Source organism: Lontra canadensis, unplaced genomic scaffold (assembly GCF_010015895.1).
Source record: "Lontra canadensis isolate GAN:19392208 unplaced genomic scaffold, GSC_riverotter_1.0 scaffold17, whole genome shotgun sequence".
Classification (NCBI taxonomy): domain Eukaryota; kingdom Metazoa; phylum Chordata; class Mammalia; order Carnivora; family Mustelidae; genus Lontra; species Lontra canadensis.
The window spans coordinates 9,671,719-9,686,082 of record NW_022631011.1 but is presented as its reverse complement, the minus strand read 5'-3'; the positions used below and the strand labels follow the sequence as shown (position 1 = coordinate 9,686,082).

Genomic DNA, 14,364 nt, shown 5'->3' with positions numbered 1-14,364 from the left:
GTTTTTTTAAGCAATGTCTTTTTAACTGCTCTAAAGTCATTTACCAAAGATAAATATCGTGCTTTCATTAAATAGTTTTCCTTGTTTTTTTTCTCTATCATTACAATTAAAAGTCCTACAAAATATGCAAATTTATTTACAGAAAAACAGAGCCGGCATCATTTAAACATCCCTGTTTTTCAAAATTCCTTGTAAACAGTTTCAGAAATTCTTCAAAGATTGTTTATTTTTCTCTCTCTTGTTTAAGGTTTTTGTGTGTGTGTGTGTTGTTTAGTTGTTTTACGATGAATTTCCCAGGTCTCCCTTGCCCGGAAAGTCTCTGGAGCAAGCATGGAAGGCGAGTGAAGCGGCAGGTGTCGAGGGCTTGCGGAGAGCGGGCGAGCGCGCGCAGCTCCGGAGCGAAGCAGGCGAGGGCGGGCGGCGGGCCTTCCAGCGATGGCGCGGCCCCCACCGGCGCGGTGAGCGGCCGGGAGCCCGCAGGTCTGGGCGAGTCCGGCCAGGCCCTCGGGGTGCACGGCGTCCGACAGCACTCGCGGGGAGAAGGGATCGATGCTCAGTCTAAACTCTACAAAAGTACAGTCCTACAACATCTGGGATTTTAGCAGTAACGCTAACTTCTATAGTTTTTTTTTTCCTTTTTTTTTTTATTTTTTGCTTTCCTCTAATTTTTCTTCTATTATATAGGTATTTTAAACTTCTCCTTTTTTAAAATTCTGTACAACTATTATGATTTTAAGAGGGGGAAGAGTTAGAAGCATTTACAGACTTTTCACAACAATTATCTTGCCTTGTAAGTCCCTTTTTTCCCCTCCTTGTTTTCTCACACTTCACGGTTAATGAGTTTTAATATTTTTGTTGCTTTCCCCAAATATCCACCAATTTGTTCATCTTAACAGCTCCATCCAGACATATAATACAGAAAACCATAGGAAAGTGTCATAGACTTGAATGAGGGTAATCAAAGCGCCTCTCAAAGTATCAAAGAACTATTATCTTGCTGTTTTAAAAGCATTGAAGCATTATTTTTCCTTTTTTTTTTGTTTTTGCTTTTTTTGTTTTTTTTTTAAATTTTTTTTATTACATTTTTTCATAGAATCGCTCTAAGCTGTTTCAAGAACAGCCACGAGGCAGGAAGGAGGTTCTCCTCCATCCCCCTCTATTTGACATAGAGCTACACAGCTGCAATAAAAAGTTTGGTCCTTTGGTCCCTAAATAGCTAAAGGAATGACAGATAGAGATGCTCAGCGGCGGCCTCCCAGCCGCCCCCTGGGGACCAGGCCCCACCACACCGCTTGCCCCAGCCTGCCTCAGGCGCCCACGGGCTGGAAAAGCCCCGGGGATCGGTAAGCAGCGTCTCTTCCCACTTCCCAGCCCTTCAGCCTCCCCATCTGGTCTCAAGTTATTTTGTTTTAAAGTTGCCATTTTTGTGTTTTTTTTTTCTCATTTTTCTTCATCTTCTTGGGTCATATATATTTTCCCCCAAACACGTGCCCTCTGAACTCCACAGACGCTATACTTTCCTTGAAGAAATGTTACAGTCACAGAAAGTGTCTGGAGTCTTCAGCTTGATTGATATTGGCTGATATGTCAAAGGTGTCATCCAACAGTTCTCATTTATAAATATATATAGAGAGAGGTTTGTTTTTTAATGTAGCCCGTTCAGCATCCTGCCCTAAAATGAAGAAAATCAGGGCTGATTAAGCCAAGAGAGGAAACACAAAATGCATCCAAACACCAAAAGGACCCTGCCTCGGGGGTTAGGGTGGGAGCTCTGGGGGATGGTGGGAGGGAGGGGAGAGACCAGTATGAGAATTAGTCATGATCATGATACATAAAAAAGAAATTGACTCTTCTGTTCAGAGTAAGAAACCACTGGAGGTCTAGTGGTGATGACTGTAGCTGAGGTTTGGTTGTTGGGAGAGGGGTCTCGATTTGGGTTCCTTTAGAGTTCTGGAATGGGGGGGTAGCTGGATCTAAGGGAAGAATTTGGGACTGTGGGATATGAATTCACAATTAAACCGATGTTTGAGGGATCTAGCCCAGATACAATATGTATACAGAAGCCTAGCAAACAAGACAGCAAAAATCTAGCAGCCTAGCCCCCTCCTCCCCAGCTTGAGGAAAAGAAGCAAGACATCCATGACATGAATTTTGCTGAACCCCTGCCCAGTTTCCAGCCAACCGCTTCTTTCCCAAGGTCAGTAACTATTTGCGAGGCTATGTATATATATGTATATCTGGATATATGTGTAGAATATATTCACCTGCACATATGTGGATATACATGGATATGTGTGTATGTATATGCATAGATACACACATACACACACACACACACATAATATTTTTCTCATACATGCCAGGGAATTTAGAGGAAATTCGGAACTTCAAGGGAGCAGATGGGAGAACCTAAAAAAGTTAGAACGGATTTCATCATCAAGCTCAGATAAATTAACTCAGTTCTTGATTTTGTTTTCAATGGTGACTTTTTCGTTTGTTTTGCTTTTAAGGAAAAAAAAATCATGATCTGACTAGAATCAGAAGGAGAATGCTTAATCATCGTGAATTAACAAATGAGACTCATCTCCATTATAGCAAGCAGCTTCCACTTATACATGGGGGTGACTGGTTACATTGAGAAAGTTAGAACTGCAAAGCCCCCAGTTGAGGGGACAACGTCATGCGTATATCAATCCATGCTGGCAGGTTTTTCACACTGTTGATTCAACAAACAGCAAACCGTACACAGCAGTCTAAACAATTACAACACCAAAGAAAATAATAATAAAATTAAAAAACACTTGTCAAGGACCCTTTTTCAGTTGTAAACAAAAAGGTGCATTTTGCTTTTGTCAGTACTGTTTTTTCCAAACCAACCAAAAGGTCCCCCCCCACCCCCAGTCCCCCGCCTCCCCACCCCACATTTAATTTAGCAGAGGTGGCTACAATACAAACCTTACAATTGTTACCAGGCTCTCTCTCAGAGGCCTCTGGCTTTGTACTCTAGGTTTTTTTTTGTTTTTTGTTTTTTGTTTTTTTGTTTATAATTTTTTTTTAATCATTCTGTTACAGTAGAGATTTTGTTTTTGGTTTTTGTTTTCATTTTTCCTTTTGAAGTGAGATTTAAAAATAGCCTAACTGGAAAAAGACCAGACCTAGGAAAAGTGTCAATTGAAAAAGGCCCCCAAATTTCTAGAAAAAAATAAAATCACAATATTTTCAAGTGCAAGGAAATCAACCACGCATAGATATTTTTTTAAGATGTTTTCCTTATTTTTAAGAAAAAAAAATAATGGTTTGCACAGTTAAGTGATCCCATGTTCGATCATTCAGGAATTCATCTTTATTTTTACTATTTTTTTTTTTTGGTTCTTTTGTTTTGTTTTTTTCTCTATGTGACATCTAGAGAAGCATCAAAAACGCTGAACAAGAAAAACCAAACAACAGAAAGTAAAACCACTGCAAGCACCAAGAACAAAACAAAAATGAGCACAGCAAAAAAGATTGTGGCAGCACAAAAGTCAAGAGAATGCACGTGTGATCATGACGGGCCAATCATCAACTGATACAACATCCAAGAAAAACGCTCCAATCACAGCACCTCCACGAAACTTGACGGCAATTGTCATGCAACCGATTCTTAGCCTTGTTACATGACGCCATCATGTCACACTGTGAACTTTGAGTTGATTTGAACTTACGGATGGGGGACTGTTTTCTCCACTCTCATGTGATTACGTGAACTTTATTCCTAGCTCAGCGCGAGACTGTGGTGGATTTGACTGGCCCTGGTTGGGTTGTTGGAATTTGATTGAATGACAAAAGAAGAAAAGATTTTTATATATATTTATATATGTAGAGAGAGAGAGAGAGAGAAAGAAAGAGAGGACAAGAGAGTGTGGGCAAGGGGGAGGGAAGAGGCAGGGGCAGGTCGGGTGGGGTCGGGGACTGTGGGAGGGCAGGGATGGTTGGGAGGAGGGTGAAGAAGGGCAAGGAAAAGTTAAAACAAAATCAAAAGGAAAAATATTTATACAGCACCAGACCACAGCATCAATCTAAAAGCTCTGATGAGAGAACAGCAGTCAAATCATAAGAGAACCGAAAAGAACTCAAAGGATGGAGGAAGCTGGCAGACAAACGACATGGGCACATCAACACACACACACACGCACACACATACGCACACACGGTTGTATATGCAGACACATGGTACACTGTGAACAGTAGCAGAACCTCACACAGGGCCACTAAGGGCATCCATCATGCGTCAGGGACAGGAGGAGGGGCGTGGGCAGTTTGGCAAGAGGGCTAGGAGAAACTAAAACAGCCCCTCAAACCACCGTGGCCAGCAAGCAGATCAGGCAGCACGCTCTCTGCTTTGTATCGCCCTCGGTTCTCTCTCCCCTGGCGGGGGACCACGCTCTCCACACCCCCCACCCCAGCCTCCTGTGGCCTCAGCCTGTGGACCAGCAGGGGGAGCCTGTCAGGGTCACCCTGAAGGCAGGGCAGATCCAAGGCTGGCTACAGCGACTTGCATCCGGGGAGCCCAGCCAGGGGCCCAAGGAGAGCCCACACCGCCAGCCACTCAGTCCTCCCGCCCCAGTGGTCCCACCTTGCTCCCCACCCCCCACCCCCAGAGAAGGGCCTCGCCGCTGCAAGAGCACCCACTGTGTGAGGTTACGGTCCTCTCCTCTTCTCCTATGCTCAACCCTCGTGTCTTAGAACCTTCAGAAAATGAACACATTCAGTTTGGAGATGGAGAGGAAATGATATCGTGTTACTGGAATTCTATGGGTACCCCTCGGCATTGCTGATTTCATTTCACGGTCAGCTCACAGCCTTCCCTTTGCTCCCAAGGTGGCCGACATGGCCAAAGTGATGCTGCTTCCAGGCACGTGAAGCCTTTAGAAGGCTCCGTGGTGCTGACCATGGAAGGGCTGAATGGAAGCCTACTGGGTACCCTGCAGGGTGGGTAATGCGAGAAAGGATAGTCCATCAGGGAGGGGAGTGCTATGGCCCTGGTCTCCAGGCTCTGTGGCTGTCACTTCTGGGGCTGCCCTCCCCTCCTCTACCTCCTCCTCCTCCGTTCCCTACACCCCTGCCTGTACATCTTTCTAGATTGCCCCATGTCACAGGCCTTCACCTGCCTTCTTTACTGGGGGATCCCTAGGTGACTGGGGCTGTGTCCCCTTCTCATCACATTTTTCCACCTTGAATTATCTTCTGCCCTCCTCACCACTGCATGGCCCTCTGCCCCAACCTGGGAATTTGGGGGTTCCCAGCCCTACCCCCTGCTCATGGTTCCTGCTGAGCTTACTCCCCAGCCCCCAATCCCTGAAGCCTCTGTGCCTGGCTCATCTGTCCACCTTGCTGCTACACAGAGCAGACTCCCTCTCTCAGCTCTGTGTCTTTCTTCAGGGAGTGTGGAAGAGGTGTCTGGGATCTGAAATGTCACTGTGGATAAGCTACCAAGTCGCTGAGGGGTGACTCTATGTTAAGGACATACCCAGCCTCCTGCTTTGCCTTCACAGAAGAGCTCTTCCTCCACAGACCCCTGCCCGCCTGCCCATGCAGGCAGGGCTCTTGCTCTTCCAGCAGCAGGTCTCCTGCACTCAGATCAGGGCCCACTGCGTGCCCAAGAGGTCCTGACATGCCCCCCTCCCCTGCATTCCCAGCCCTTTCCAAATGGAAACCCTTAGACCAACCCAGGAGAGCCAATGGGCTGGTCCCTTTGGGTGGGGGAAGAGACCTAAGAACTGAGGAGGGCAGGGCCACCAGGTGTCAGCTATGGCAACTGCAACTAAGCGGCCCACTGGGGACCTTTCCCCACCCTCCACTCCTGAGCATGTCGTCGGTGCCCATTCCTCCCCACTGGACTAGCTTCTGTGCCCTCCCTCAGTCTGCCTCTAGCCGCCCTTTGGCACCTGCGCTGTCCTGGGTCCTGAAGCTCAAAGCTGATCATCACACCCACCTCCTCAAAGCCCCACATAGGGAACTTCTCATACACACTCTTGCCCCTCACACACACACACACACACACACACACACACACACGCTTGGCCCAACACACAAACACACTGTCACACTCATTCAACTCCTCGGGAGCCTCCCCAAGGCTCTGCACGTGCACAGCTGACTAGCTGACTCCTCTCTTTATTAGGGGACAGCTGGACCCCAGCCTGCAGGGGTGACCCCTTCTTGGCCACTCTCTCAAAGATCCTCACAAAGCACAGTCCCAAGAGGTGGCAGCAGGGTCACTGACCAGCAAGGGGGGCTTGAATCAGGCCTGGGAAGCTCCAACTCACGACCTGGGAGAGGAAATTATTGTCAGCTGAGCCAATTCAGATGCCAGGTTCTAAACACAGCTGGGCTCCAGCCAGAGATGGCCCAGATCCAAAGTCACCGCCCAGCCCCATGCAGGTCAGGCCCAAAGCACCCGTACCTACACAGCTCAGAGCAGACACCGTGCAAAGTTCAGCTCAGAGCAGACACCGTGCAAAACACACTCAGCGCCACAACCCAGGACCCAGAAGAGAGAGGACTCCCACTGAAGTCAGACACGCTGCTCAGTGTCCTCCAACCCCAGAACCACAGTGCTGGGAGTCTGTGACCCTGCTCTCAACATGGGGCCCAGCGCGTGCTACTGATCTTTGTGGCAGGACAAGGGACTTGGGTATTCTGCTCACTGGCTATGGCCCTGGCCACGGTGTTGCCCAGTCTTTCCACCTTTGCTTCCTCCCTCTTTGTGTCCTGGTGAAGATTTCTTGGAGAAACCCCCACCTTAGTACAAGGTAATGAGCCCAAGCAGCCAGAGGAGCAGGGGTGTCAGGGGAACCAGGAGTGGGTGGGGCATCACACCATCAGGAGACATCAGGATTTGGGGAGCCAACCTGACACTACCCAGGCCGCACATTATGGAACCAACACCCAACTGCGCTCCCCACGGCTGCTCTGCTGGGGCCCCCTCCCCCCTAGACCTGCCACACTTTTGTCCTGACCTGGCTCTGGCCGCCATGGTGACTTCGCCTTCACCACTGCAGGTGGCGAGCCAGGCCCTGAGATCCTTCCACCCCACCACCCCTTAGCTCCTGGCTATGGTTTATCCCTCCACCAGCCCTGTTCAGGCTAGCCCTGCCCTTCTGAGCCTCTAGGACTCATCCTTTACCAGGCTGTAAAATTGTGGGAATTATTAGCTGCTTTTGCATGCTGTTTCCTCCACTTCTCACTGCAGTCCTCGAGCCTGCGCCTTGTCTCAGCACCTCCTTCTGTTATGGTCTCTAACAGTCTTAAGTTGGAAAGCCTGAAATCACCTTTTGTTAAAATGCTGTCTAAATGGATTAAAGGTCAACTTTATTTGTAGGAGTTCTGTTATGTCATAATTTTCTAGAAGACTGCTTAAGAAGAGAGGGGCCCAGAGAAGTGAGATGTCATGACATGCCCCCTCAGATACTCAGGACAAGACTCTGGAGTGGGAGGGTTGGGGTGAGGATAACGGGGTGGGGGGTTGGGGATCATTCTCCTTACGTAAAGGCACTTAGGAGCACAGCATCTGGAATAAGCCTCCAGCTTCAAATCATGGCTCTGCCACTCAGTAGCTGACAGGCAAGTAACTTAATCTTTTGTGCTCCATCTTTAAAATGGGAATAAAGACAGAGCAGTCACAGTGATACAGCTACACTATGGACTTGTAACCTGTAAGAACTGTGCCTCGTGTGTTCTTAAGCACACATGAAGTCTGGGTTCCCGGCTGTCTGGTCTTGGTTTTCCCTGGGGGAAGAACCCCTCTGTTTTCTAAACCACACCTCTCAAGCCCTCACTCCAACTACCAGTGTCGGCTGCTTCTACCCCGTGGGCCACTTCTTACTGTCTGTCCCAAACAGCAAATCTGCCTTACTTACCCCTTCCTTTGGGAATTTCTCTGATCTACAGGTCTGATCTATCCTTGCTTGGGTTTTACTTGCATGTAGGTCTAGGAGGCTAAGACAAGATGCTTTCACGAGAGGCACAAACACACCCACAGGGGCCCCTCAGAATCTCAGGGCATGGCCCTGGAGCACACCCCCTCCTAAAAAATCCTCTGATGACTCCAACACCTTGGTTTCATTAATGTAGAAATGGAAGTCCAAGAGGTTGTGCCTTCGTGGCAGAGCTAAGTTTATCTATGAAAAAAGGCTCTCTGTCCAGAAAGGGCTGCTCTTACTGACCGATCCCCCAACTCCTACGGAAGTGCACCCCCTTGCAGACTGCATCCTGTGGTCTGTGTTTGCTGCACCCAGAAGCTCGTGCAGGCAGGATGGTGACCCCCTCATCTCTGCAGGCCAGCAACAAGCCCAGTGCCAGTCCGGGAAGGTGCCCCACTCTCAGTGAATGCAGGTGTACGCATCTTCACAGGAGCCAGAGATGGGCAGGGCTGGGAGCTCAGGGGGCAGGAGAGGTGGCTTTTGCTTTATCAGCCTTGCAGAGAGCAGAGGCTCAGCACCCTCTCCGAGAGAAGTGAGAGCTGCTGCTCCTGGGCGGCTGGAGGGTGTTCTGCTGGTAGTAGTGGGGTTTGAGAGGAGACTGGGAAACTGAAGATCTCCCTCACAAACTCCAGACTCTGAACCTCCACGTGAGTGGCTAACTCTCATGTGCAGGGTCCATTCTTTGCCCCAATCCCTCCTCATCTCGAGTCACGGTAACTCCAGTTTCTGGGGCCAAAAGCTGGGGGTCATCCTTGACTCCTTCTGTGGCACCCTCCTCCAATTCATTATAAAAGGCATCCTGGCTCTGCCTTCCAAAAACACCGAGAACACAACTCCCTCGTACCACACTGGCTGTTGCTGTCCTGGACTGAGTGGTCCACGCACTAGACTTCTTCTGGGGCTCCTATCAACACAGCAACCAGGGATCGCACTGACTTGCAATGGGTTCACCACTCTTCTACTCAGAGCTCTCCAATGGCTCCCCAGCGGCCACTCCCTTAGCCTATACAATGGCCGCCAGGTCCTGCCTGAGGTGGTCCTCCTCACCTCTGGGATCCCCTCTCCTGCCATGCCCCCATGCTTGTTCCCCTCCAACTACCTTGTTCTGCTGTTCTCCACCACACCGCCCCGCCCTCTCTTTGGAGCCTTTGCACTGGCTGTCCCTTCAGATGAAAGACTCGCTCCTCCAGATGCTGGCATGGCTCCCTGTCTCACCTGCTCCAAGTCTTTCCTTGAATGTCACCTACTCAACAAGGCCCACCGTAACTACCTGATTTAACTGTAACCAACAATTCTGACACACTGTATAATTTACTTTTTGGTCATATGTGTTTGTTTATTGTCTGTCCTTCCTTCTAAGGATGAGGGTTCTTGTCAGTCTTATTTGGTGCTGAGTCCCAAGTACCTAACAATACCTGGTGCACAGTACTGCTGATGGAAGTGGAGGGATAGAGGGCTGGGAGACCTGTCTCTGGCCTGTGGGTGAGCTGGGCCTACAGGAGTGCCCAGCAGTGTGGGATATCAGGCTGAAGGAAGGCTGGGCCCATCTCCCCCCCCCCCCACCCCCGGCCCCTTTCCCAGGAAGCTGCTTCACCCAGGGGAACAAGTGGCCTAGAAGAGAAGTAGCCTAGTGTGTCTCCAGCCACAGGGCAAGACCCAGACTAAGCAGGAAAGAGTGACAACTGCCCACTCATCAGAACCTGGGGTAAAGCAGACAGGGTAAGTGGCCCCAGAGCTAGGCCATCACTCTCCTCAGCTTCTGCCCCAGACTGACTGAGCTACGGAGCATTGGAGGGGTGAGGAGGTCAAGTGTCTAAAGGCCACCAGCCCTCAAGGCAGGAGACATAGGAAGGAGAGAGCCAAGGAGTCTAGAAGAAGGCCCCAGGAGACGTGGACAGCTCCCCCTCCCAAACTCTCCCAGTACTAAGCTTGCCAAAGTCTCGTCACAGGCTCACCCCAGGGTCTTCTGGCAAACAGGATTGCCAGTGTAGACCTCCTGGATGTACGGCCCAGGGCTCGCCCCACCTTCTCAGAACGGTTCCCTCACACCTGCTTCTCTTGGCTCTGCAACAGGGGGGTGGCCACGCCCATTTCTGCAGGATGACCACAGCTCTAGGCCTGCCCCCAGGCATCGGGTGAGGAGCAGGTCGAGCTGGGCGCAGCGGGTCCAAGGCAAGCGAGGGTCCAGTTCAGGAAGGCTAGAGGAGGCGGCGGGTCCGATCGGTGCCCCTTCCCCAACCCCCCGTCCCCGCGCCCCGGCCGCCCCCGGTTACCTGTGCGAGTCCTGGTCTCCCCCGGGGGACGCTCCCGCCGGCGCTCAGTATGGGCGATTGGCGTCTTTGGGCCGCTTCAGCTGCACCTTGAGCCTCTTCATGCCGATCTGGAAGCCGTTCATGGCCTGGATGGCGGTCTGCGCGCTGGCCGGGTTGTCGAAGCTCACGAAGCCTGGCGAGACACGAGGGACGAGGGCCTGGGTTTCCACGGGGCCGCCCCGACGGGGAGGGGTGAGTGGGGATAAGGGCGGGGCCCGAGGGCGGGGCGGGGCGGGGCTGGCGGCGGCCCCTCCCAGCGCTCCCGCAGCACCTCGGGCAGGAGGGGGGCCTCGAGGCTCCTTCCCCCCCACCCCGGGGCCCCGCCCGGGCCCGGCCTCACTCCCCCCACAGCCCGCGAGCGCACGGCCCCTCCCGGGGTGGGCGTGTCCGGGGCTCCAGGCCTCGCCGACCCGCGACTCCAGGCTGGGCCTCCCCAGCTCCACCGCGGCTTTGGGCGGCGCCACTCTCCTGGGCGCCCTCGCCCCCCACCCCGGCCGGCCCCGGCACCTCAGCCCTCTACTTCGGTGGGAGGGCGGACACACCTGCGGGTGGAGGAGTTTATTGGACACTGTCCTCCCTGACAGGAGGGGGCCTGGCAGCGGGAGGGCACAGGGTGCCGGCCTGGGGAGAGAGAGGAGTGCGAGGGGGAGGGAGGGGGGCACCCCGGAGAAAACCTCTCCACGGCCGTTTCCAGCCGCCCCCCCTCGCAAGGGCCGCCTGGCCGCGGGGGAGGGCAGGGGCTGACAGTCCTCGCCGCCCTCTGCCCCCCTCCCGGTCTTTGGTGAGGCTGCCCGGAGCCAGGCTCCTGGCGGACACTTGCCTAAATTCAGTCCGACTGGCAGGAACCCACCACTTCGCGTCCAGGGGCTGTTGGCACCTCCCTTTTATTTAAAATTCCAAGCTCTGGGAGCAGGTGCACTTGCCCTGGATTCTAAGCGAGCACCAACTGACTCATTCCCTATGAACCCCTCATGGTATCTATAATAACAGTAGTAGGGCAAATTAACGCTATTAGTAAAAGTTAGCTGAGAGCCTTCTCTGTGGCCTAGGCACTGCAGAAGTGCTTTTTACAAAGTCACTCGGTCACTCTTCCCAACATCCCAGAAAGAGATACAGAACCATCTACGGCTCCCAGTCACCTTCTGAAACAAGTAGCTCCCAGCTGGGGATGGATACAAATCTGAAAGTTAGTTTAAAAGTCACCCTTTGGGAACATTGAATGCATCTCCTTATAGAGACTACATTTTACGTCAGCATCTCCTAAACTGGCCCTAACTGGTGCTCCTGAGAAAGGGCCTTCTGTGGTCAAGTAGGCTTACCACCGTGCCCCTCCCAGGCGGTTTAAGACACATGAATAAAAAAAAGTCCACCTCCCACCCCAAGTTCTCCAGTAAATAAATACTTATAGCTTGGTTTGCCTGGTGTTTCCTGGAATTTATTTGACTTGAGGGGCCCTTTCTCCTGTAAAATGGACTTAGATCCTGCGAACTATATGAAACTAAGTTTGGCGAGGTTCCCAGGCCATCCTGCAAACGTGTCTCATTTAGGGTGCTCGTCCCCAGATAGCCTCTGGATATACAGCTAATAGGTGTACAGACCCCCACGGCAGCAGTAGCCGTTTTCTTGGCTAGTTGTCCATGGTACACTGGGCCTGTCCCAGACCTCTCCCTCACCCTCCCCACATGGTGACTGTCTTTTTACCTTTGCCCTATGCCCTGCCTCCTCTGGCCTCTTTCCTCTTTCTCTTGACTCCTTCCTGCTTTTGCTCACATTTGTCACGCTCACTCTTGCAGCCATGAGCTCACTCTTGCAGCCATGAGATGGTGTGTGTGTGTGTGTGTGTGTGTGTGTGTACACAGTAAGTGTACTCAAGAATGGGTGAGTGTGAGCTCAGATGGAATCAGTGAGTCAGGCCCAGAGAAACATGACCGATCTCTGTACAAGTCCATGTGCCAAAACAGGAGAGACTCTGGATGGCCCTTAGCCAGAGAGCTGCAGGAGAGACATCCTTCCACCTCTTCCTCTCATCCCCTTGGCCAGTCCACCACCCCACTGACCTCTCTGCCTGATGACCACAGTCAGCTCTTCACAGAACAGAGAAGTTTTCACATGTGTGAACTGCAGGTCTGTTACACAGCTCTTCCCCAGAATCAGGGGCGTGGTTGAACCAAAGCCTCTCTCTGCCGGGAGAGACAGCCTCACTGGGTGACACCCCTCTCTCCTCCGCTGGCCCGCCGGCACAGCCCTATCAGCTCAGACTCTATCTCCCCACCTGCCCCCGGCCCTCTGTGGCTCTTCTTGCAGGAAACAAATGTGAGCAAAGCATGTTGGAGTTGGGAGGAAGATAAAGGGGGCTGGGGGTACTACCTAGGGCAGAGGGGTAAAGGGAAGGACAGCCGCCCAGTGAGGAGGGTGGGGGACCAGAGGTCCTGGAGGGAAGAAGCCCAGCCTTCAAAGGAGAGTTTAAAGTCTCTGAGAGCTCAGGGGTTGGTAAGTGCTCCAGGCTCAAGGGAACGTTTCTCTCTCAGCTAGTTTTGCTAACTGGTGAGGAGTCAGGGCCGCTGAACAGGGCTCTAGACGCCGTCTCCCATTTTTATGGTTCCCAGGGCTGGGTTCCTTCCCCCAGAGCCTCCTTCCCCATCCCTTCCAGTGCTGAGAAGGCTCCAGCCTCCCGGGCTGTGGGAAGCCATGTGGGGAGGAGACCCCTCCTGGTGTGCCCCCAGACACAGCAACCATTTGTGCTGCATGTCAGCTCTCAAAGGCAGCAAGATTCTGTTTATGCTCATAAAGAGCAGGTGGGCACTTTGGGGGGCTCACTTTAACAAAGGACCACATTTACTCAAAGACAGCCCCTCCTTTTGGGTACAAAGGGGGCTCTGGCACCTCCTGAGGGTCTGCTCTGGTGAAGCCCCTCACACACCACCTCCTGTAACCCTCACACGGCCCCTGAGAAATGACTGCCAACATCCTCATTTCCCAAATGAGGACACCGAGGCTCAGAGGTAGATGCCTGCCTGGGAAGGAGCGCGGAGCTCCTTCTCACACTGAAGGCCTCTGGGAGAGTTGCCAAAGCGCAGCTGCCAGAGCAAACAAGAAAGAACCCAGGGGGCTTAAGGAGGAAGCACTGGGCCCAGCCAGCGTGGCAGGAGCCCATCCTTCTTTAAGGCCAGTGGACGTTTAGCCCTAGAAGTCTTTTCAGGAACTGAGGAAAGAGCCAGAGTAGAGGGATACAGAGGATGATTTCCAGCGGGGGGCGGGGGGGGGGAACCTTGGTCCTGGAGAATTTAAATAGGCAAATGGCGAGGCAGACTCCAAGGAAATGCCTTTGAAAAGGTGGGCTGCACAAAAAAAAAAAAAAAAAAAAAAAAAAAGATGGGACAGCACAAAGGCTTCAGGGCCCTGGGCAGAGCACAAGCCTGCTGGCCCAGGGGGCTCAGTGCTAGGGGGGCTGCTAGCAGCCTCTTCTGCCCTCTGCAACATCTGAGCCCTAACATACATAATGGTGATGTGCCAGCACAAACACTGGCCAAACAGGGGAGGGGTGCAACCCTATCTTCTTCTTTGGCTTTATTTTCTCACACTCAAAGGGAAAGAAACTGCTGGGATAACTCTATGCCTTCCAAGTACCACACGTTTCCTGTGGCAGCTGCCAGAGGGGAAGGGACCCAGGTGCAAAGACCTTGACTGCTTTGGGGATTATGCTCTAAAACCTCACGCCATTCACGGGTCTGCAAAGTGGGTCTCCTAACAGCAATCTCCTTGCCCTGCGCTTGCTGATGCTTCTACACACTTGAGCGCCCTCCCCTCCACCATTCCAAGCTGTGACCGAGGTTCCCCAGGCAACCCAGGCCCCTACTCTGTCCTCACAGGCTCAGAAGCTGGGGTTCAACCTGGAGATCTAAGCTTCTGGCCAACTCAGCTCTGGTTCCATGTGTGGCTCTCTGGGGACTGGACTCACGAGTGGATCTTGCCCCGTGGGAAGGGCTGACGGAGGTGAAAGAGGAAGCAGGGCAGGGGGCTGAGGGGGAGTGGAGGGGAGAAGTGTGGGAATGAGGTGGGATTCCAGGAGGTCCAAAGCAAATCCAAACACA

The 14,364-nt window shown here is 52.2% G+C and overlaps 1 protein-coding gene across 50 annotated transcripts in view; it reads right to left on the bottom strand.

Annotated features, from left to right (window-relative positions):
* Positions 1-14,364, bottom strand: part of CELF4 (CUGBP Elav-like family member 4) — a 289,470-nt gene continuing 275,106 nt past the window's right edge. For 40 of the 50 annotated variants that reach the window (XM_032859528.1, XM_032859537.1, XM_032859551.1 and 37 more), the window contains 2 exons: positions 10,235-10,406; positions 1-1,672 (listed from right to left, as the gene is read on the bottom strand). In XM_032859528.1, the coding sequence (XP_032715419.1) occupies positions 10,279-10,406 (128 nt within the window). In that variant the 3' untranslated portion in view covers positions 1-1,672; positions 10,235-10,278. Of the gene's footprint in view, positions 1,673-3,701; positions 3,789-10,234; positions 10,407-10,815; positions 10,895-14,364 lie in introns of those variants that run through there. The other 10 variants (XM_032859520.1, XM_032859522.1, XM_032859521.1 and 7 more) reach the window with 4 other exon arrangements.